At 43.5% G+C, this 23,737-nt stretch overlaps 1 protein-coding gene across 12 annotated transcripts in view; it reads right to left on the minus strand.

The window, feature by feature from the left end:
* Positions 1–23,737, minus strand: part of SHISAL1 (shisa like 1) — a gene marked incomplete at its 3' end in the record, with an annotated part of 176,696 nt that overhangs the window by 7,509 nt on the left and 145,450 nt on the right. For 9 of the 12 annotated variants that reach the window (XM_082223338.1, XM_082223340.1, XM_082223339.1 and 6 more), the window contains 3 exons: positions 22,719–23,018; positions 15,050–15,079; positions 11,573–11,729 (listed from right to left, as the gene is read on the minus strand). In XM_082223338.1, coding sequence (XP_082079464.1) covers positions 11,714–11,729; positions 15,050–15,079; positions 22,719–23,018 — 346 coding nt within the window. Of the gene's footprint in view, positions 1–11,572; positions 11,730–15,049; positions 15,080–22,714; positions 23,019–23,737 lie in introns of those variants that run through there. The other 3 variants (XM_082223330.1, XM_082223332.1, XM_082223331.1) reach the window with 3 other exon arrangements.

The following is a 23,737-nucleotide window of genomic DNA, read 5'->3' on the forward strand; positions in this document are numbered from 1 at the left end:
TGTTTAAAATTTTAAAAGATGATGCTGTTAAGGTGCTACACTCAATATGCCAGCAAGTTTGGAAAACTCAGCAGTGGCCAGAGGATTGGAGAAGATCAGTCTACATTCCAATCCCAAAGAAAGGCAGTGCCAAAGAATGCTCCAACTACCGCACAATTTCACTCATTTCACATGCTAGCAAGGTTATGCTTAAAATTCTACAAGGAAGGCTCAAGCAGTATGTGGACCGAGAACTCCCAGAAGTGCAAGCTGGATTTAGAAGAGGCAGAGGAACCAGAGACCAAATTGCAAACATGCGCTGGATTATGGAGAAAGCCAGAGAGTTCCAGAAAGACATCTACTTCTGCTTCATTGACTATGCAAAAGCCTTTGACTGTGTTGACCACAGCAAACTATGGCAAGTTCTTAAAGAAATGGGAGTGCCTGATCACCTCATCTGTCTCCTGCGAAATCTCTATGTGGGACAAGAAGCTACAGTTAGAACTGGATATGGAACAACTGATTGGTTCCAAATTGGGAAAGGAGTACGGCAAGGCTGTATATTGTCTCCCTGCTTATTTAACTTATATGCAGAATTCATCATGCGAAAGGCTGGGCTGGATGAATCCCAAGCCGGAATTAAGATTGCCGGAAGAAATATCAACAACCTCAGATATGCAGATGACACAACCTTGATGGCAGAAAGTGAAGAGGAATTAAAGAACCTTTTAATGAGGGTGAAAGAGGAGAGCGCAAAATATGGTCTGAAGCTCAACATCAAAAAAACGAAGATCATGGCCACTGGGCCCATCACCTCCTGGCAAATAGATGGGGAAGAAATGGAGGCAGTGAGAGATTTTACTTTCTTGGGCTCCATGATCAGTGCAGATGGTGACAGCAGTCACGAAATTAAAAGACGCCTGCTCCTTGGGAGAAAGGCGATGGCAAACCTAGACAACATCTTAAAAAGCAGAGACATCACCTTGCCAACAAAGGTCCGTATAGTAAAAGCCATGGTTTTCCCAGTAGTGATGTATGGAAGTGAGAGCTGGACCATAAAGAAGGCTGATCGCCGAAGAATTGATGCTTTTGAATTATGGTGCTGGAGGAGACTCTTGAGAGTCCCATGGACTGCAAGAAGATCAAACCTATCCATTCTGAAGGAAATCAGCCCTGAGTGCTCACTGGAAGGACAGATCGTGAAGCTGAGGCTCCAATACTTTGGCCACCTCATGAGAAGAGAGGACTCCCTGGAAAAGACCCTGATGTTGGGAAAGATGGAGGGCACAAGGAGAAGGGGACGACAGAGAATGAGATGGTTGGATGGTGTTCTTGAAGCTACTAGCATGAGTTTGATCAAACTGCGGGAGGCAGTGGAGGACAGAAGTGCCTGGCGTGCTCTGGTCCATGGGGTCACGAAGAGTCGGACACGACTTAACGACTAAACAACAACAACAACAACCAACTTTTGTTGGCTGTGACTGATAACCACCCATGTGAATAAGGCTGAAGGTAGGAAAAAGCTGAAGCTGGAGAGGAGCAATCATCAATGATATTTACAGCATCATCAATGTACATGATGCTTTGTAAAATAATCGGGGGGGGGGCAGACAGGTTTCTGCCTTTAGAATCCAACTTTCAGCACAAATGAAGGGGAAGAAATGAAAACAATATTTTCAAATGCATATATAAAGCCATCAGTGTTCAGGTCTTTTCTAAATTTTAAGGGGAACTCACACACCTGCCAGCATAGCCAAAGGTTAGGGATGATGGGGCAGGCTGGCTGAGGTGAGCAGCGCAACCACACTCTTCAGAAGCAGAGTCTTCACAAGATGAGGAGGCTCCCTGTCTGTTTCACTTGCATTTACAAATTTAAATTGAGCGACCATCAGCTTCTGCTTCACCTTTTCAAATGCAACGTGAAACTGAAATTAACCAATCTAGTCATCTTTGAAGAGCCTTTTGAGAGCAAAGTACAGAATGACTAATGTTCCCCTTTTGAAATTCTGTTGTTGCAGCCTGCTTTAGAAGATTGCTGGGCTGATTTCCAGATTTGCTATCAAATTAAAACAACCAAACAAAACACAAGGCAACTGCTTTTAAACGGTTGCCAGATTTTTTGTAGCAGAACATCAGATGTTCAGGTGCATCAGAAAATGTGAGGGAGGTGGAGAGACACAGGTCAAATTACACCTGGGGATAAAATGTGTCTTTGAATTCCATGAATTGGATTCCCTTTCTTTCCATTGCTCTCTGCCTCTCTGTGCTTCTGTCTCTGTCTTGCTCGCTCTCATAAACAGAATCTTCCACCCACACCCTGTGGATTTTGACTGGGGCAGATAGGAGGGTTTAACCCTTTCCCCTATGCTGTTTTTCTGCTGAAAATTGCCTCCCTCCAGTCCCCCCACCCCACTAATAGCAGCTTTAGGAGGGAAAAAACAGCTGCATTGAGTGTTTTCAGTACGAAAATGATACAGAGGGAAAGAATTTCACCATTCCTTCCCTGTGCAGCTGCTTTTAGTTTAAATGAAATGAAGGAGAACAGAGGTGTACGTATGCGCTTTTGCGCCCTTGGCAAGGAACTGTATCGGTGCCTCTGAAGCTGGGAGAGACCATGTGAAAAAGTTTGCTTCTCATTGCCTTTCACATGCCACCAATGAGTTCCTCCATGACCATCAGGGTTGGGTCTGCTGTGCACTGCCTCTCCACTCCCCCTCCGTTGGGCCATCCATCCTTCCTTTGCTCCCCACTCCCTTTTGCTCCTCCTGCAATTCTTTCCCACTCTCTCAGTCTTTCTTCCCGCCAAGCTTGCTGGACGCCCGGCTCACACTTCTAATAGTGCTGTTGGCTATTCAGTGTAGTATACCATCAAAATAATTTTATTTATTTACAAAATATGGATAGATATCTTTTCAAAATGAGAGCAAGAGCATCAAATGATACCGAAGACAATCCAAGTTGTGTTTTCCAATGTATTTCTTAGCAATAAAATATTTGGTTTGGCATGAGCAAATTTCTATTCTGCAAATGTGGCCCAGAGGAAAAAGTTTGAAAACTACTGCGTTGGGCAAATTGGGATGACAGCTTGGTGGTGGGGCAGCTTGCCTGCCTTGCTGGCCCATCAAACCCAGCGGCTCTTGTGGGGCTCTCCAAAATGCTCACTCCATCCCAATGCCTTGCTCTGAGGGGGGGGGGGAGGGACGGCTTCCTAAGAGTGAAGCATTCTGGGTGAGGCACCCTCGGGATCTGTGCTGTTGTTGTTTTGCCACAGCAGCTAGAAAGTCTTTAAAAATAGTTGAAAAGTTTTAAGTGTATAAAGTAACCTGAAACATTTTATTTAAATGATAATTTCTAGCTGCAGTGGCAAAGGCACTTTTCTGGGCCCTGCCCACACAGTGAGGGGGTGGGGGTGGTTGGGTGGCAACTGCCCTCCCAAGGCCAGTGTGTCTGCTGCTTACCTGAGAGGGCGACTTCCTTCCAAATAAAGTTTTCCTGCTTGGCAGGGGGTTGGACTCGATGGCCCTTGTGGTCTTTTCCAACTCTATGATTCTAAAGTTCATAGTCTGAGTACATGTGCTTTTATAAATGGGAAAAGAGAACCTGTAATTGGCTAACATGCAACTGCCATCGTTTGAGCAATTGAATTTAGGGCTGCAATTGACTGGATAATTACACTTGCATGGGGAAAATAACAGACAGATCATTCTTGTCTACTGACAGGGCTGTGTGCTTGGGTGCCATCATTCCAGAAGAGGACAGAGAAAATACAGAATTTAGTTTTCAGAACGCGTCAGCTTTCAATGAGAAAAAATTGCAAGTTTCAAGGCCTTGTGGTAAAGATACGACTGAAAACGTATGCTCGACAGCTAGAGACTTGGAAAGGGATGGTGGTTGGCAAGGAGGGCTTTCCAAAGACTTATCACTTCCCAAAGACTTAGCAAATTCAGAAAGAAATACTTAAAATAGCAACATTTCCAGCGTCAATTATTCAAAAGAAGAGTCATACAACTGTGTTTCATTTGTGAAATATATTACAAGCTACAGTATTCAGGTTCTCTTGACAAAGAACTTCTGCTTCCACAGAACCCTAAATAGAGGCCATAATTTATATAAGCCCCAGTCTTTGTTTTCAGATGGTTATGCTCAGAGTGGATCTTTCTGATCAGATGTTTTTGTAAGGATGGAAAGGAATCTTGCTGCCCAATGTGGGGCTTGAACCCGCAATGCTCCCATGCAAGGGCTGTTGATTGGGGTGGTGGAGATGGGGTGTGTGTGAGAGTCCCGCTAAATACACCATTAGATCCAGTTCCTTGACAAACTGACAAACTGGAACATGTCCAGAGGAGGGCAACCAAAATGGTCAAAGGCCTGGAAACGATGCCTTATGAGGAACGGCTAAGGGAGCTGGGCATGTTTAGCCTGGAGAAGAGGAGGTTAAGGGGTGATATGATAGCCATGTTCAAATATATAAAAAGATGTCACATAGAGGAGGGAGAAAGGTTGTTTTCTGCTGCTCCAGAGAAGCGGACACAATGGAGCAATGGATCCAAACTACAAGAAAGAAGATTCCACCTAAACATTAGGAAGAACTTCCTGACAGTCAGAGCTGTTTGACAGTGGAATTTGCTGCCAAGGAGTGTGGTGGAGTCTCCTACTTTGGAGGTCTTTGAGCAGAGGCTTGACAACCATATGTCAGGAGTGCTCTGATGGTGTTTCCTGCTTGGCAGGGGGTTGGACTCGATGGCCCTTGTGGTCTCTTCCAACTCTATGATTCTATGATTCTATGAATCTTTCTGCCCAATGTGGGGCTTGAACCTGCAATGCTCCCATGCAAGGGGCTGTTGGTTGGGGTGGTGGAGGTGGGGGGGGGGATGAGAGTCCCTCTAAATACACCATTAGATCCAGTTCCTTGTGCAAGAAATGCCACACAGCTGATCACAAGCATCACTTTTTTAATTCATGCCCCAAATTTCTAGCCCAGTTTTCTATCAGGTACACAAGATGGCTTACAGTTAAAAACAAAACAGTGTACAATACTATATAAAACATCAATTAGAACACAAATCATGGTCAAAGAAGTAAAAACAAAATACAGGCAACTCCTCATTTATGCATGTTCAATGCATGTGTGCATCGCCACAAATCCAGAAGTGGCATGAAAAGGAGCAAAAATGGCCCTAAAAAGCATGAAAACAGCAAAAATAGTTCAAAAACAATCCCAGGAGCCTACTGAGCCTTTGAGGCCTGTGGAGAGTTTGGAGGGAGCGATTCTGGTGGAGTTTGGTGAATTTTGGTTTTTTTTAAAAGGGCTTTCCAAGGGTTTCCAGAGGCTTACAGAGTGTTTGCCAGCTTTTTCAATGGTGTTCCCAATATACACAATTTCACTTAAATGTGCAGTGCCTCAGAACGTATCCCCTGAATAAATGGGGAATTGCCTGTAAAAATAAATAAAACAACGGTGGCAGCACAGACTCATCTTGAAAGCAATGTTCTTAACAAGCTGCCTTCATAAATGAGTCCTTTGTGAAACAAAATCTCCTCTTTTGCTCCATCCTCCAGCAATGGAGCCAGGTAGGCCTCTCCTGAGAAGAATGACCCCCCCCCCCAATTGGTATCACTTAGCTAACAGTGCAATCCTATCCATGTCACTACTCAAGTAAGTCAGCTGAGTTCAGTGTGGCTTACTTCGGGGAAAGTGGTATAGGATTGATAGTCCCTATCAGTTGGACCGAATGCAAGGGGGAGGTTGGGATGCCTTTGCGGAGAGGCACTTTCTTTTGCTGGTGGTATCACTGCAAGAAAGGAACCCTAAAGTACAGGAAGGTGATGTGCCTGTGGCTGCAATATGGTCTGTGGAAACCAGGAGAACTCTTTATGTTGAAAGTGCATTGGATTATTGCCCACTTTCTAGTGCTTTTGGTATCCTAAAGGGCCGCACAATTATATTATCAAGCATGTGAATTATTATTCCCATTTCACAGATGGGGACCTGGGAGCCAAAACAATGGTTTGTCCAAAGTTATCATCAAACAACTCTGGATTGAGTTGAGATTTGAAAATAGATCTTTCATAGGTTCAAGATCAACATTCCATTCAGTAGCCTCACTAGATTAATGTAGTAGAAGATAGGTAGCCGTGTTGGTCTGTCATAGTCAAAATAAAAAAAATTCCTTCCAGTAGCACCTTAAAGACCAACTAAGTTAGTTCTTGGTATGAGCTTTCGTGTGCATGCACACTTCTTCAGATACACATAGATACATAGATACAGATAGATTAATGTAGAATCATCTGTAGGTCTTTCCATTTCATAGTTGCTTCTGTATATGCCCATAGTGCTTTTGAATGAGAACGAAAGCAGAATAAGCAAGCAGTGATGTATTTTTGCACCGATTTTTCTGACACTTTCTATTAGACAGTGATTGCAAAACAGGTTTCTATTCCCATCTCCTTCAATATAACCTGGAAATCTGATCCATATGCCTTTCTGTCTTTCACAAAAATCATTTTTAATTAAGCCATCCAGAGTGCTTTGGGGTAATGTCACCAATGCAAATGAACACAGCAGACTGAGAGTAAAAATAAATTAAACTGTCACCTCAGAAGATGGGAACCAATTTGTAATCATAATCAGAGAAGTGATTAGCCTCAGGTTAATAATAGGATTCCTGCAAAACTATAAAGCTCTGATGTGCTCTTCAGTCTCTGTTGTGAACACCCAAATCCAAGTTGCCAGAATTATGTATGATTGACACAAGCTGAGATCAGGACTGATGACAGCGATAAAAAAAAGAAGTAATAATAATCATGTATCCAGGCAAAGGGGCTACTGGCTTGGAGCTCTAGAGCACCATATACACCCCCTTTCAGGATATTTTGACTGGCTATATATTGCTTATGTATTTAATGGAGACAGTATTGCTTTCTTCCTATGTATCACCTTGCAAAACCTACAATGCTGTCTCCTTTTAAGTCAAATCTTCAGGACGTCTAAGCTCTGTACTTTCAAGTTTGCTGGCCGGCAGCTCACTGAAGCCTCCAGCTTGAAATATATGCTGTTTCCAGACCTGTTACCTGAGATCCTGTTAAACTGAAAATGCCAGAGATTGGACTCGAGATCTTTTGCATGCAAAACATCTTCTCTCCCACTTCAGCAGTGGACCCTGCCAGGCAAGACTCGGATTAGGCTGCCTTCTGTGAGAGGAACTGAGGCAGGTGACATGGCCAACTCAGGAAGTCTGCCTGCCAGATTCTCCTTAAGTCCCTCTCCTCAGTCTGCCCTTCTCTCCAAGTGGTAAAAGTTTCTTAGAGGCCAGGAAGGGTGAGCTGGTGGTGGGTCCCAGTTGGACTCCCCCCCGCCCATTTCTTCACCCCAAACTGAATAAAATGCTGCTACTGCATCAATACTGCAATGTCTTCTCCCAACTGGGATCAAGAGTCGCAGAGTGATATCAAGAGTGATAGATTATATGGGACTGGCTGAAATGACTGGCAGAATCCGTGACCAGGGGAAAGAGACGGCGGATGAAGATTGGAAGAAATTTAAAATTTATCTCAAGAAATATTGTAAAATTAATGAATGCTAAAATGCTGAGGTTTTAGAAAAAAGGGGGATTATAGCTGTAAAAGATTAAGTAAAGGAAAAGAATAAGGGAAAATTTGATAAAATCAAGGGGTAGGATTTGCTGAAACAAATTTGGAAATTGGGATGCAGAAAGGGGAGGTATGGGGAAGTCGGTGAAGTAAGGCTCAAGAAAGAAGAATTTGAAATTATACGTGTTTGTTTATGTGTTTGTTTGTTTTTATTGTGTAATGTTTGTGTTATAAAAATTGTGAAAAACTAATAAAAATTTTATAAAAACAACAACAACAACAACAACTGGGATCAAGAGTCATAAACTTCCATAAATCCCTGGTGGAAAATGACACTGGCATTTTCCTGCTGGGGGTGTAGTTGAACCCCCACGGTCCCAGGTGGTGAATGAAATGGTAGCTTAAGAAGAGGAACCGTGTGCTGCTGCCCTGCCAGACACCCAAGGAAAGCTTTTTCCCCTGGGGGAGGAAGGACTGGGCACTCCAAGTATTCTCTGGAACTTCTGCCTTCTGCCTTGAGAGGTTTCAGTGTTTGATTGGGCTACTCAGTGAGGGGTCCCATTCAGTTTTTGAGTGAGCAGCCTTCTGCCTGCCCATCCTTAATTTGGATTCACCTGAGCCTTTGCACATCCACAGACTCCACTGAAAAACATTTTGTCTCAGCTGATATTCAAAGAGATTGTATTTCTGCCTGAGGTGTTGGGTGGGCTCATTCTGGCATGCAAGAAGTTGCGTTTGTGCCTCTTATGGCTACAATGAAGTTCTTACTGCATGGGTCATACTCTGATCACATGCATGGTGGCTCTTGTGAATATTGATGACAAAGAACTTAAACCAGGCATAGGCGAACTCGGCCCTCCTGCTGTTTTGGGACTACAACTCCCATCATCCCCAGCTAACTGGTCCAGTGGTCAGGGATGATGGGAATTGTAGTCCCAAAGCAGCTGGAGGGCCAAGTTTGGCCATGCCTGGCTTAAACCAAAACCAAATGAACATTGATAGCATTTTTAAAGAAAAAGAAGAGGAAACAATTCACAGGGGCACAAATGATCAAAAGAACTGATGATATTCATATCATGAATCCCCCACCCCATATGCACATGAAGAGAGACATAGACTGTAGCCCAATTTATGGGTATTCTGGGAACAACAGGTTGAAAGGAGTAAGGTGTCATTTGATAATCTTTTAATGTTTATCTTATCTAACTCAACACTTTTTTATGCCATCTTAGCAGAAGGAACTGCTGCTGTTCTTCTCCATGGAGCAAACGAACACAAAGTAACAAAACAAAAAGAACCTTTCAAATTTATTTATGTGCAATGTGGGTAAAATGAGCATATGGGTATTACAGAATTCTCTCTATTTTTATCGGTGTGGGGCCAGATTGTTTGCCTCCCCAGCTCCTCCCTAACAAAAAGTAAAATGTGCGAAAGATTTCTTGAAATAGCAGACTTTGTGAACTGGCCAGCTTCCTCCTCCTTCTCCATCTTACCGAAAGCAGAACTCATCAAGGGGAATCTGCCAGGACACACGTATGCTGGGCATTTAGCAGCCTCTAGCCCCCATTTGCAATACCTCATTTGCTCTGTCAGCATTTGCTTTATCCTGAAAGCTCCTGGGGAAAGCAGAGCAGCAAATAAGGCCCTGTAAATAGAAAGTTGTACTCAGGATCCCTCCAGGCATCCTTTTTATGGCACATTCATAATGATTTTGTGCTCATTATGCTCTCCAGGGCAGTCTCACGTGATCCTGGTTTCAATATTTTTGCAATTGCAAAAGTTAAAGGGGTAGTCACTAGGGCTGGCCGATATCTGATTTTCAGCATCACAATATATCAACAGCTAAGTATCACGATATCTATGGCGGCAGAGGGCCTTGCCGGGCCTCCCCATGGCACTGGAGGGTCTTAAAATGTAAGGAAGTAGTAGATTTAATAAAAATATTAAATAAACTTCCATATAATACATTTAATATATTTTAAACTAATTTAAGAGTACAGTGGTGCCTCGCAAGACGAAAAGAATCCGTTCCGCGAGTCTCTTCGTCTTGCGTTTTTTTCGTCTTGCGAAGCAAGCCCATTAGCGGCTTAGCGGATTAGCAGGCTTAGCGGATCAGCTGATAAGCGGCTTAGCAGCTTAGCGGATCAGCTGATAAGAGGCTTAGCGGATCAGCTGTTAAGCGGCTTAGCGGCTTAGGATCAGCTGATAAGCAGCTTAGCGGCTTGGGAAAAAGGGGGGGAAAGGAAAAAAACCCCGCAGGAACTCGCAAGACATTTTCATCTTGCGAAGCAAGCCCATGGGGAAATTCGTCTTGTGAAGCACCTCCAAAACGGAAAACCCTTTCGTCTAGCGGGTTTTCCGTCTTGCAGGGCACCACTGTAGTTTAAGTGATTTACTAGTCAAGTTGCATCTGCTTCCCCACTCAAGAGGTCTAAATGGAATCTGTGCATGCACAAGCCCCACTGTGTTCAACTAAACTTACTTCTACTTTCCTGGGAGCAAGCCTCATTGAATTCAGTAGGGCTTGCTTGTGAGTAGATACGCATTTGCTTGCACTGCTTACCAAAGAACATCCTCCCCATCATTCTCACATAGTACCCAACCTCCCATTTCAGCCATAAGGTAAAAGGTAAAGGTAAAGGTACCCCTGCCCAAACGGGCCAGTCTTGACAGACTCTGGGGTTTGTGCGCCCATCTCACATTTATTGGCCGGGGGCCAGCGCTGTCCGGAGACACTTCCGGGTCACGTGGCCAGCGTGACAACGCTGCTCTGGCGAGCCAGAGCCGCACACGGAACGCCGTTTACCTTCCCGCTGGTAAGCGGTACCTATTTATCTACTTGCCCCCGGGGGTGCTTTCGAACTGCTAGGTTGGCAGGCGCTGGGACCGAGCAGCGGGAGCGCACCCCGCCGCGGGGATTCGAACCGCCGACCTTTCGATCGGCAAGCCCTAGGCGCTGAGGCTTTAGCCCACAGCGCCCCCCGCGTCCCTATTTTTCAGCCATAAGGCAGCCAGCTAAGTCCTCTCTCCTCCATATCCCCCCCCCACAGAAGGCCCCCCCCAGCCCTCAGCTCATCAAACTCTCCCTTTTTATCAAAGGGAAGGAGAGAGGGCAAGCAAACAAAAAGTTAGTCTCCTTTAAATAGTTTTTTAATAAACCTTTCTGAAATGGAGGAAAGCTATTTAGGGGGAACCAACAACATAAACACCACCAGAAAATTAAAAAAAAAACTCTTTTTTTCACCAGGGGGTGAGGAAAGAAAGAAGAGCTTGGAAGAGCTTTCCAGTTCTTTACTTCTTCACTTTGCATTGGATCTTGATTGTCTAGCCATGGGGGGGTCCCTCCTGGATTGTTAGGATCTGCATAATTAGATGATGATGAAGCTGAAAGAGTTTCCTGGTTTGTGTGAGGGCTTATCATCATTTCTTATTGGTTAGGAGGGAGAAAGGAGAGAGCAAGCTGGAGACACCAGTGCCTGCAAATTACCTGCAAAGTACCTGTAAAGTATTCTGAGCTACCCCCAGGGAAGCTGTTAAGTCTCCACCTCCTTTTGTTCATGGTGTTATTTCAATACTGGTATTCAATGGTATGGCGATTTATTGCACCTCTCTAGTAGTCACACTGCTTCATTTTCAGTCTCATAACTTCCTGCTGAAACTGCACAACTTTTATACCACAAATGTTCTGGTTTAATTTTTGTCCTCTTTTGTTCTACCATAGCCACTCAGGACTGCAATAACATAGTAGCGTTGGGGATTCATCACAGAAAAGTATAACAAAATAAATCTACCACCAATGCTCTATTATTGTGTTAAGAAAATGTGGCAGTGAACATCCACAATGAAACACCTGTTGGAGGTGCCTGTAGACTTTTCAGTTAAAATGCTAGCCAATTAGAGACTCCCAAATGGGTACATTTCTGGCTTAATTCTCTTCAATAAATAATCTCCCCTTAGATTTCAACAGCTGGTAATATTTGTTGAGCTCATGATCTTGCCGATGACCCAGGAAACCACCATGGAGCAGAGCAAAAGAGCTGCCTTTTATTCAGCCATGGATCCCACACTGGTGCCAAGTGTGACGGCGTTTTGTGAATATTGTGGATGCATATCTAACAGAATCTTGATTCAGATCACACAACACTCAGATGGTTTCCAGACTAAAGAGAAAGAAATTATGTAATTAGTGAGTGAATTTACTTACTGCTAGAATCATGGTGCGGCATCAAAGTCAAAGTTATGGTTGCTGAACTTAATTAGCCTTTCCTCTTCTTCCATAAAACTCAGTCTGCCAGAGAGCAGCCAAGAATGTATGACAGATCCCAGACTCCTCTGGCTGTAATAATATTTTGACTATACATAGACATCTTTTCTGCAAACAAATAACTAAAGTGGGCTGCCACAACCAAAAAGCTTCAACAATTTCAAACACCTTTGCTTTTCCATATATTGCTTTAGGAGAGGAAAAGTAAGAGAAGCTTGTCAATGCTTTTAAAGCAACTATTTCATATTTACAGAGGATGGAATGGAAGACTAACCAGGTGTTTCCATAACTGAGACTTAAAGTGCCTCTTGCTTCAATTGAGTTGTAATGTGAATAGAATCCACATCATCAGAGAATCATTCACGTTACAAATGCCTGCCTTCCACATTTACAGTAATCAGATATTAAAATAAATAGGACAAGAGAGGCACAGAGGTGCTTTCATGTGTGAAAATGCTGTTAGACTTTCAAGGATATGGCCTGACACAAGAAAGAAACGAGGCTGTGCAAATTAAGTCACAACAGCATGCGTGTAGGAAATTATTTTACTAGAATGATTCCAACAGTTTCTGACCTAATCTGACATTTGGGCAACTGGTTACATTCATCAGGGGCATCAGCTAAGCAAAGTCATCATGTAACAAATTGCCCTATTCACCTGACATGAGCTACCAATGAGATGGAGGGCCTGATTAATGTGCTGTTGGCCTGATCAATCTGGTAAGTCCCACATTATGGGGTGTGTATGTGTATGAGTGACTGATGCTCACACACAGGGCAATGTGTAGTCCAGGACATAGGGTGCAATCCTAACCCTGACCAGCAGTGATGGGAATTGATGGAGTGGCACAGCCAACACCACACCCATGCTGGCCAGCGTGGAAGGTGGAGGCAGGAAAGAAATGATCCTACGCCACCACCAGCCCCCCAACTGGTGCAGCAGAGGCCCAGATCAGGCCCAGTGCTGTCACCTGCCCTCTTTGGAGGGCATCCTCTGGCTACAGCTGGTGGGGACGACACCAATGGTAACTTCCACCCACCTGCCCTTTTGGTGGGTACACGGGGTGCTCCTCATCATTGGGCTTCCCTGATGGTGGAGCTACCCTGATGGCAGAGTCTGGTGGAGACTGGCAGTGCTGGGTGGAGGACCTCCTCTGCTCCATCCAACGCCACCCACTCCAGTGGACTGGAGGTTTGGATTGCTCTACCCATTGCTAAAGTTCCATAGGGGGCACACACTCTGAGAAAGGGATGGAAAAGTTCCCCTTTGACTCATTTTCTGTGGATGTGCCAGCCTGGTGGTGGTGGGAAATAGCACGGCCACCTGCTCTTGAAATGGAAATTTAAGCTCTCACATTCTGCTGACAGCATGGGAGCTGCTGCTTGCCATACTTTTGGAATAACCTGGACTGGCCCAAGAGACATTGATGCCTGGGGCGCCCCCTCCTATTCCATGCACAAAAGCTGACTGGACCAGCAGTTGACTCTTACTTCAGCACCAGACAGCACCCTTCGTTGCATCTGAGGGCAGTTGGCGTCTTGGGAGGTGAAGAGTAGGTCATGTGGTACACACAGCCTGGTCTGCCAACACCCATTTTCTCATGGATTGAATCTGCTGTGGGGAAGAGGCAAACCTCTCACATCGTCTGGGGCTTTCCGTGTCACCCCAGCACTGCAGGGCCCCCTACACTGCAGGCATCTTTTAAGAACAGTCTCTTAAGGGGGATCTCAAAACCCTTTTGTGCCATGGCAAGGAAGCCGGCAGCTCAAAGGAAAATAAAATCCCATTACTGTAAAACCCCCATTACGGTACTCATGGAGATTTAGCATGCTTTTACAATTCCAGCAATGATTTCGAGGAAATCTGTATGTTCTTTTAATCCGAGTATGGAAAGAACTGCTGCGGTGCCATGCCCTGAAAACTGTAGTCAGTGATGAATGAGCTGTTTTTAATATTTGCACAGAGAAGGTTTTATTGCTGTTGAGACTAACCAGAGCAGATCCATAATCAGAGACTATGTAAAGTAGTAAGACTGAAAAAACTAAAAGCACTGACCTTTGAAATGGTTGAGCATGGAGAATGATTTGTTTATACAATAAGTTGGTCATAGGTTTGTGACATGGCATGGTTCAGATTCCCCAGAATATTTTGCAATCAGTGCCTGCCACTAGTTAAGTATAAATTCAGTTCTTCCCCAAATCAGACTACAGTGGCACCTCTAGTTATGAACTTAATTTGTTCGGGAGGTCCATACTTAACCTGAAACTGTTCTTAACTAGAAGCGTGCTTTCATTAATGGGGCCTCTTGCTGCTGCTGCGCCACCGGCACACGATTTCCGTTCTCATCCTGGGGCAAAGTTCTCAACTCAAGGTAATGCTTCCAGGTTAGTGGAGTTTGTAACCTGAGGCGTTTGTAACTTGCGGTACCACTGTATAAGCTGACAAGTATAATACAGAAGTACTGATTTTTCAACTTAGAAGTAGCATCTCCTCTTGAAATAATTTGTCGCCCAACACACTATACCAGACTTTAGCTTAGCAAGACTGCATGAGCCTATAAGACTCTGGAGAGGAGCTCACGGCTGCTTTCCTCTTCCCTGGTCCTTTGGTTCAGGAGCAATGCAGGAAATGCCACTATTGTCCTTAACTAGGGTCAAAATCCAGCCCAGCACTTTGCAGTCGTGTTGGTTTCAATGGGAAAATGAACCATGTGTTTAAATATCTGCCACTGAAATAATTATAAGTAAAAAGTGCTTAACCATGGCTCGATCATGCCTTGCGACATGTTCAGGGAAAAAAGAAAACTCTTGCTTCTGTGAGACATTTTTACTCTACTAAAGTCAACGAGAACCTGAGCAATGGCATCAATGGGGTGAACAGAAACTCTGTGCCTGATTTTATTTTATTTTATAAAGGTTACTGAAACTTGCCATGTCTAACAGCACAATTTAAACAGTGTCTTCTCAGAATGGAGTCCTAATGAATTCAATGGGGCTTAGTTCCTGGTAATTGGGGTTAGGACTGCAGCACTACTAGGAGGGGAGAACAAGGGGGTCACATGAAGGCAATGTCAATCCTTTGAACTGCGAGAGATTTTTAGAGGGAAAAGGGAAGAGCTGGGAGAGGAAACATGGGGCAAGCCAGGTTTTGGGGGTGGGGTGTTGTCCCACCACAGTTGTGATTACAACTATTTCAACTGTGTGGGATACACTCACCTGATCCTAACATAGGATCCCCGTTTAATGCTTCAGAAGGCAAATAAGAACAAAAACAGAAAAATGATGGTTAACAATGGAACAGCATGCATTTCTACTTATACAAATGTTCTCTTAAAGACTAATAAGAAAACATTACGCTTGAGACAAAGGTTTGAAAATAACCCCCTCCCTCCCTGCCGCTGCCACCCTGCACTCTCAACTACCAAGATGGGAATAATTGAGAGCCTATTTTGCCTTGACTTGGTATGGAGCAGGGGGGGGGGGCTTTTGTGTCTAAGGACTGCAGTCCCTCGTGGGCAACCTTTTGGAGGTTGGGGCAGCGATGAGCAAGGCCAGAGCAAAACCTGGGCTGGCCAAGGGCAAAAGTCACCTCTCTGTCCTGTATTAAGGGGACAAAAACAAACCCGTGTTCCAATACAGAATAATCTGCTCCAATACAGCTGCAACACGTGGCTAATAAATTTAGTAAATATAATATTGTTCGTGGTTAGAATGTCATCCAAACTTTACAAGTCATCAACTTCAAAATATATATCAGTCCATAACCAAGAAGTAGTCAGCTAGTCAGCGTAATGAATTGCTGGGAGGGAACACCACGTCGCAGGCAGGATGTCCGGATTGAATCTACTGTTTCTACAATGAATGACAACAATAATTATTTGGTATGTATTCCTCATTTATTATTTATTCATTATTTACATGCAGCTTGCTCAGTATTATTTTTGTTGTCATTCATTGTATGTAACATATTTAATGTCATCATCAGCTGACAAAGATTCACCTTCGAAACAGTTGATTCAGTCTAGACATACTGTTCTGTTTGTTTGCTGGTTCCTATTGAATTCTTTACGCTGGAACACCCACCACCACAATACTTTTGGACACCATCCATTGAAGGGCATTGAATACATTTACTACATTTATTGCCACGTGTTGGGCAGAGAGCCCAAGCGCACACCCAGCTTCGGTGCTTCTGCCTGGCACGAATGTATCCTTGAACCGGGGTAATAATGCCTCTTGCTTGCTTGGATAATAATAATAATAATAATAATAATAATAATAATAATTTATTATTTATACCCCGCCCATCTGGCTGGGTTTCCCCAGCCACTCTGGGCGGCTTCCAAAAGAATATTAAAATACTGTGATACATCAAACATTAAAAGCTTCCCGAAACAGGGCTGCCTTCAGATGTCTTCAAAAAGTCAGGTAGTTGTTTATCATTTTGACATCTGATGGGAGGGCGTTCCACAGGGCGGGTGCCACTACTGAGAAGGCCCTCTGCCTGGTTCCCTGTAACTTGGCTTCTCACAATGAGGGAACCGCCAGAAGGCCCTTGGAGCTGGACCTCAGTGTCCGGGTAGAACGATGGAGGTGGAGACGCTCCTTCAGGTGAGATGGTGAGATGTGTGTGTATGTGGAAACCTCTGGCTTCCGTGTGGCTGGAATACAGCCTTACTATCCGAACGGTGAGAGTCATATTTATTGCCCCGGCCACTTTGGTCTCTGGCTTGCCCACCATGGGCACAAGGCAAGTGGAAGGTTCCCCATAAGTAAATGCAGCCCTTGGACTGAAAAGGGGTCCCTACCCAGGCCGTATCTGAATAGAAACCATTTCAAAAGAAATAACCAGTGTTTTTTTTTTGGGGTGACGCAGGGGTATGCATACCCCTAAACATTTTGTGAATCTAAGTCTGGCCTCATTGAGTGGCAGGATTGCAATATGAGTAGGAAAATGAGAGCACCCCTACACACCTTTTTTTTTAACAACAACAAAAAAAGCACTGGCAATAACAAACATTTGCCTCGAGTGAAATTGCAACGAAAAAGCAAGCTCTCTCTCTCTCTCCAGTATTCAAGATGTGGACAGATTGCAGCGTTCTGAACACATGATTAATTTTTAAACCTTCCAGCATTGACACAAAATAGCTACCGGTAAGTTGCAACGGAAAACTAAAACTATGGTTTGCTCCGGTTCAGTTCAAGACAGCAGGCGTTTCTTCCCCATCACAAGTGAGTGAGTGAGTAGGGAGGGCTTGCACATTACAAAGGCTGCTGAGCATCTTTGTGCAGTTCCCTGAAGAATGTCTGCCAGTGAGGGCTAGAGGGAGCAGAGTCAGGGCTCCCGCCCCCAGGACGGATGGGCAGCTTTTCAATTTTTCAGGAAAATCACATTTTCTCTGCTGGCCTCTGGTGGTTCCAGGCACTGAGAATCAAACTATTAGTCACACTTAGGCCCCAGTGAAATCGATATGAAGAGTTAGTTATGTCTAATTAACTCCCATTGATTTCAATTGGGATGAATGCAAGCCAATGCATTTTGTGTTCTCAAAGTAATAAAATAAGTTTAGGTCTAGTACAAAACAAAATGTTGCATAGATTTATTCATTTGCTTTAAAATTCATATGCCAGTTTTTGACCTTCAAGGACATCCAAAAGTTTTGTAAAATCAAATTAAACAACAACAACAAACAGCATAAAGTGATAGAACATAAAGGAGACTGCATTCTCAATCGGACTGCACCAATGCCTAATAGCTCTTATTATTGAAATGCTTCTTCATATTTTTGCAAAATCAGCTTCCTTACAACTGAGACTCATAGGTTATAGTCCTGTCGCTTGGAACAAAAGGAAACTAGTTTGCTGCATCCTATGCATCACAGTTCTCCAGCTCCCAGCTGAAGTTCTGTTTCTTGGCACTATGTGGTGACTTGATGACACACTGTTGGCTAATTCACACGTTACAGAGAGGAAGAACTTTAAAAAGTAGCCTGATGGAGTGGAACTCAGCCATTTCACCAAACAAAATATCCCAAAGACCCAGCAGCTGCTCCTAGGGTTGAGGGCAGAGCGCATGATGGGCTCAACACTTTGTCATTAAAGGGATTTCCAGAAGCAGAGCTTAGAAAGAACTTTGCCTGAGGCCACAGAGAGATACTGGCAGTCAAAACAGACTGTACTGGACTTGAAGAGCCAATGACATGGCTCAGTATACGGCCGCTTCATGCGTCCATATGCACATGCCCCGCTTTCTGCAGAAGTTATTGTGAGAAGCTCAGTCCTCAAACAGAAAGAGAAGTCAATTAAACCATAAACAAGTACCGTATTTTTCGCTCTATAACACGCACCCGACCATAACACGCACGTAGTTTTTAGAGGAGGAAAATCCGTAGGCATGCCACCCATAGGCATTCCCTCCATAACACGCACAGACATTTCCCCTTACTTTCTAGGAGGAAAAAAGTGAGTGTTATGGTACAAAAAATACGGTACATCGTGCAACACTTCAGAACTTCATGTGAAGCGCACAGCCACATCTTGTGGAAACTGTAATGACACATAATGAGGAAAACAGAGGCAGATTTCAGACGTGTGGGCTGAAAAGTTCTTACACAGGTTGGGTCACACTTCATTAATCTAACATTTTTCAGTTCAACAGCAAGATTCAAATTGCCTTCTTTGTTTTCCAGATAGGCAGCTCTAGTCCCTAGATATATTGAATTGAATTTATTATGGTCCTAGACCAGACTCACATGTCCCTAGATATAGATTCTGAACATTTGCAAAGTTAGGGCAATTTGGACCTGGGGTTTCCATTTAGGCCACTGTAAGAACAAGAGCTATTGATCTATTTCAGATTGGCTCTGGTTTAGAGCAAACACAACAGAGCATCTCAGAACAAAGGGTCCTATTTAGATTCTCCTCTAATCAAAATGAAAATGAAAATAAGCTTATTGAAATTGCGTGAAATTAGAAAGGGGTGATTTCCCCCAGGCATGCACTGGAACAGCTTGGGAAACATGCCAAGCTCCTCTCCCCCCAAACCAGAAATAATGCAATGTATTTTATGATCTGTTCCAACATCACTCTTTTGCTCACCCAGGCCAGAACCATCCAATCCCATTCTCCCTATAAACTCAACTGACTGGGCCATGCCAGTGTAGCAGGTGTGGGAGCAGGGAATTCAGCTTGGAGGAAGCAGGCAGGTTCCTGGAGTGAAGATTGCAGCTGCAGCACTTGGCCATGCTGCTGTCATGCTACACAGGGCGAAGTTATAGTTTTATGTTGTGGTTTGTCTCTCCCAAACACACAACAAGCAGTAAAACAGGAACAAAGCTGGTTACAGCTCCTCATTTGTCTGGCACTGTTTGAGGTGACTTTGATGAGGCAAAGAAAACAAACTACACTTCAACCATAGTTAGGGACTGTCTGGGTTCACATGTAACAAGATTCAACCAACTCTATGATTCTATGATTCAACCATTGTCAAGATCAGTAAGCCAACAACAAACCATGGCTTGTTTTCCCCCCAACAAACTATACTTAATAAACCATAGTTGCAATACTAGGATGGGTTCACATGTTACACTAAACTGTGGTTTATTAATTAAGGTTTATGCAAATCATGGTTTAATGTTATGTGTCCATCAGAACCAGTGTATTGTGGGCAATAAGCCCCTTAGGTTCTTCATTATTTCTGTGGTAAATCATAGAATCACAAAATTGCAGAGTTGGAAGGGACCACAAATGTCATCTAGTCCCAACCCTCTGACATGCAGGAATCTTTTGCCTATCATGGGGCTCAAAGCCACAAGCCAGAGATTAAGATTCCCATGTTCTACTCCCTGAGGTTTCCCAGCTACACTATCAAGTATCCAATTAAGGGGGAGGATTTGCTGAAAAAATTTGGAAACTAGGATGCAGAAAGGGGAGGTACGGGGAAGTCGGCAAAGTAAGGTTTAAGAAAAAAGGATTTGAAATTATACATGTTCGTTTATGTGTTTGTTTGTCTGTATTGTGTATTGTCTGTGTTTATAAAAATTGTGAAAAACCAATAATTATTTTTTTTTTTAAAGCTACACTATCAAGTATCCACTCCCTTACCGTAAGCTTCATGTACAGGTTTCCCATTTTTATTTTGAATAAATATTGGAAAAGCTCCCTCTTTCTCTGTCTTTCATTATTCTCTTGCACCTCCTTCTCCAGAAGCCCATGCATTTCCCTCAATAGTCCATGCAAAGGCTGCACAGAATAACCTTAATTTGCAGTAGCATCTCCCACACCACCATTTCCTGTGAATTCTTTCCTTGTGTTCCAAGTTCAAACCCTGGAGAATTCTTTTGATATCAAGTGGCTCATTTCTGCATATCTCATGGGTGACTGAAGCCACTCGTAAATCCAACGGAAACTTTGTCTATGCAGCCTACGCTTGGAGCAGACTCCCTCTGTTGTCTCCATGACTCTTATTTCTTTCATTGTTTCGAACACTATAGCAATTCACAGTTCAGATCAACATACGTTTCTGGAAATAACCATATGTCAGGCAGAATTATTCACACGTGCAGCATATGTACCAAGGATTGCTGTGTGTTAGACATACCTATCCATACCAAATACACAGCTTTCACACTGGGAGCAGAAGTAATGCATATCTGCATTTTCTTGTACCCTGTAACTTATACTCTATAGCCGTGTTTCCCAAACTTGGGTCTTCAGCTGTTTTTGGACTACAACTCCCACCATCCCTAGCTAGCAGGTCCAGCGGTCAGGGATGATGGAAACTGTAGTCCAAAAACAGCTATAGACCCAAGTTTGGGAAACACTGCTCTATAGCATATTTTTATTAGAATAATTGTTGCCATGCTGCAATTTGCAGGAGAAAGCGAAAACTATATGTAAAGAAATGGGGGGGGGGGGAGAGAGAAAGTGAGCTATACTTCACCACTAGGGGTCCCCCTACTCCCTTGTCTAATTTCTGCAGAGAACAAACTTTGCAAGTTTCCCTCTCCACTTTGATAATGAGTAGGATGAGGAATAATGAACTTAGGCTCATTAGCTGGCAAGGAATGAGAACTCTGCCAAACTGTGATAGAATGGGTTGTCTTCATTACAAGATGGTGGGGGTGGGGAAACAGAAAAGAAAAAGCCTGGAAGCAGATTTCTGCATAGCCATCCTGGAAAGCAGCGCCTCATATAATTACAATCCTCATTCCTTCCAACACTTGAAAACCACAAGGCCACTTAAAATACTACTTATTGTCATGGGCTGGTGTATTTAGTAGCTCTCGCTCATGCACTTCTCATTAAAACAGTGCAATCATAAAACTTTTAATTGGGGAAGTCACAAATGTAACCAGACCTCTTTTATAGGAATGACCCATGGCCTCTCTCTAGTGTGGAACATCACATTTCAACTTGTATGACTATGACGTGCTTTTGAAGCTGGAAATCTCTACTCACAAAGTAGAAATGCAGGGCTTAGCAACTGAAAATATACAAAAGCTGGTTCTTCCTTGCTACTCACTACAAAAACCACTTCTATTAACTAATTCCGGTACAATCAGCAAAAGAGGGAACCCCAGACCAAGTGCACAAAGTTTCATAGAAAAATACATCACATGTGATGCACATCACATCACATTAACACGTACACGTCTCAGACAAAACATATGACAGTGGGGTAACTATCAACATTATTTCAAGCTAGATAATAATTCAAAAGGTATGAAATGAAAGTCATACTATAGGAAGAAGCTCCAGCTACTAGAGACTTTATACTATTTTGGAATATATGGATAGGATTTCCCGAGAGTAGTTCTCTGAGCCTTTAACACGTCCAAGTCAATTAGACAGAATACCCCACTTATCTTGGATTTTGCAAAGCACTGAAAGAACTATTTTTTCTTGCCGGCTGAGCCCAGAAGTGGCAGAACTGGGTTGCCATTATAACCCTTTGCAGGGCGTTTTTTCAGAGGGAACTCACAGGAACTTAGTTCCGGCCCCTCTCAGGTGGGCACCATTGCCATTCTGAGGTGTTCATGGTGAGTTCCAGCACCTCTTTTTCTAGAAACATATCACTGACCCTTTGAAAGAGACACAGGATATTTGACGAATCTTTGCCATAGTTGGAATGCAATTCATATGTTAAGATGGCAGTTCATATATTAAAAGTTACTGGGTTTGATAAGCTCGTGCAGCAGAGCTCCACCTTGTTGTGCAAACATTGCTGGCCAGACCACGGTTTCAGGATGACAGCCATATCTCCCTTTTATCCCCAATAAGGAATACTGCCAGCATGGGTCTCACATGACCCAGTCAGGTTCCTCCATGTTTTTTCACCATGGGATGGCTCAAGTCACAGCCCTGGTGCATCCACGGCCCATAAGGTGAGGTGCAAGCTTGAACTCAGTCTCCTGCCAGGTGTATGAAAAGGGAGCTATGCATGCAAAATAAATGATGGGTATTCCATGACTGCATGTGGATGTTTCCACAGCAAACAGATAACGTGGAATGGAATAAGTAGCTATGTGCCTGGCTTTGCCCTCCAGTTTTTACAGATTCTTCATGTATCTGTGTGGACACTTACAGCTCACAAGCCAGCACAGAATGGGGAATCATTCAATAATAGTATTTCTCATCTGAAATGGTGCAGTCACCTCCATCCCTGGACTCTACTGCCTGTTCCTGAAGCGTCCACAGATCAGGCTTAGTTCAGGCGATGATGGTGGGCCTATATTCTCTATATTGTACAGGCATCGAAAGTATTAACAAAATCACCCTGCTCTCCTTCTCATGAATGATACACTTTCCTTGATAGCTGCCAACTGAAAACATTACAGTACAAAAAGAGGGTTAAAAAAATAGGCACCAAAGCCTTCAAACTTACCAGGCAGTTGAACTGGGAAAAGACATCAGTGGCGGATTTAAAGCTTCTGCTTTTAATGCATGTTCTGCCTGCAGTGTTTGAGGCGTAGGCTGAGTCGCAGCCGGTACTTGTCTTGGGTCCTGAGCAGGTTTAATCCACCGGCTTGCTTCCGGTTTCATCCATTTCCCCTCGATTCCCCATCTTGCCAGGTACAGTTTGCAAATATCGTAGTTCATTGAGGAGTAATACAAAAGGTCCAGTACCAGCAAAACCACAACAAAAAACCCATAGATCCAGACGCCTAACAATGCACTGTAATTACTGCAAAAAGAGACAAAGCAAAGGTTAATAATGAGCCATGACTATTGGCTACTCCAGTCAGCCACTTAATTTTTTTAAATGCATACAAGTATTTTCTGTCTGCCAGAATGTATAGTTATACCTCTCTCTCCCTTTAAAAAGCTCAAAGCTGCTTACACGGGGACTCCCAATGTTCACACAGTGCTACCTATTTTCTTTACATAGTCTAAGTACAGTGGTACCTTGGTTTACAACCATAATCCGTTCCAGAGGTCTGCTTGTAAACCAAAACAGATTGTAACCCAAGGCGTGCTTTTGCCAATGGGGCCTCCCAAAAAAATTTCTTCGTAATCTAAAAATAAAAATGAGTTGTAATCCAAAAAAAGTTTGCAAACTGGGACACGCACTTCTGGGTTTGACGTGTTTGTAATCCAAAACGTATGCAAACCAGACTGTTTGCAAACCAAGGTACCACTGTACCGGATTGTGGCTCAAAGTCACTCCAAGACATGGTTGCTTCTAAAAGACAAATTATAAACTCAACAGGTTTTTGCTGGACTGTAACCAACTTCAGTCTGCAGGTTGGGAAGTTGTGTGTTGAAATGATGCCCCCCACTTAAAAACAGCCCTTTCCATTGAAGACTACAGAAAACAAGGGTGGCAGGGAAAACTTTTCCTTGACACCTAATTTGCACTTTTTAAATTTTGGTTGTTTTTATTATTTCTGAGACATTCAAGCA

This window comes from Podarcis vaucheri (assembly GCF_965113315.1).
Source record: "Podarcis vaucheri genome assembly, chromosome: 5".
Lineage (NCBI taxonomy): Eukaryota > Metazoa > Chordata > Lepidosauria > Squamata > Lacertidae > Podarcis > Podarcis vaucheri.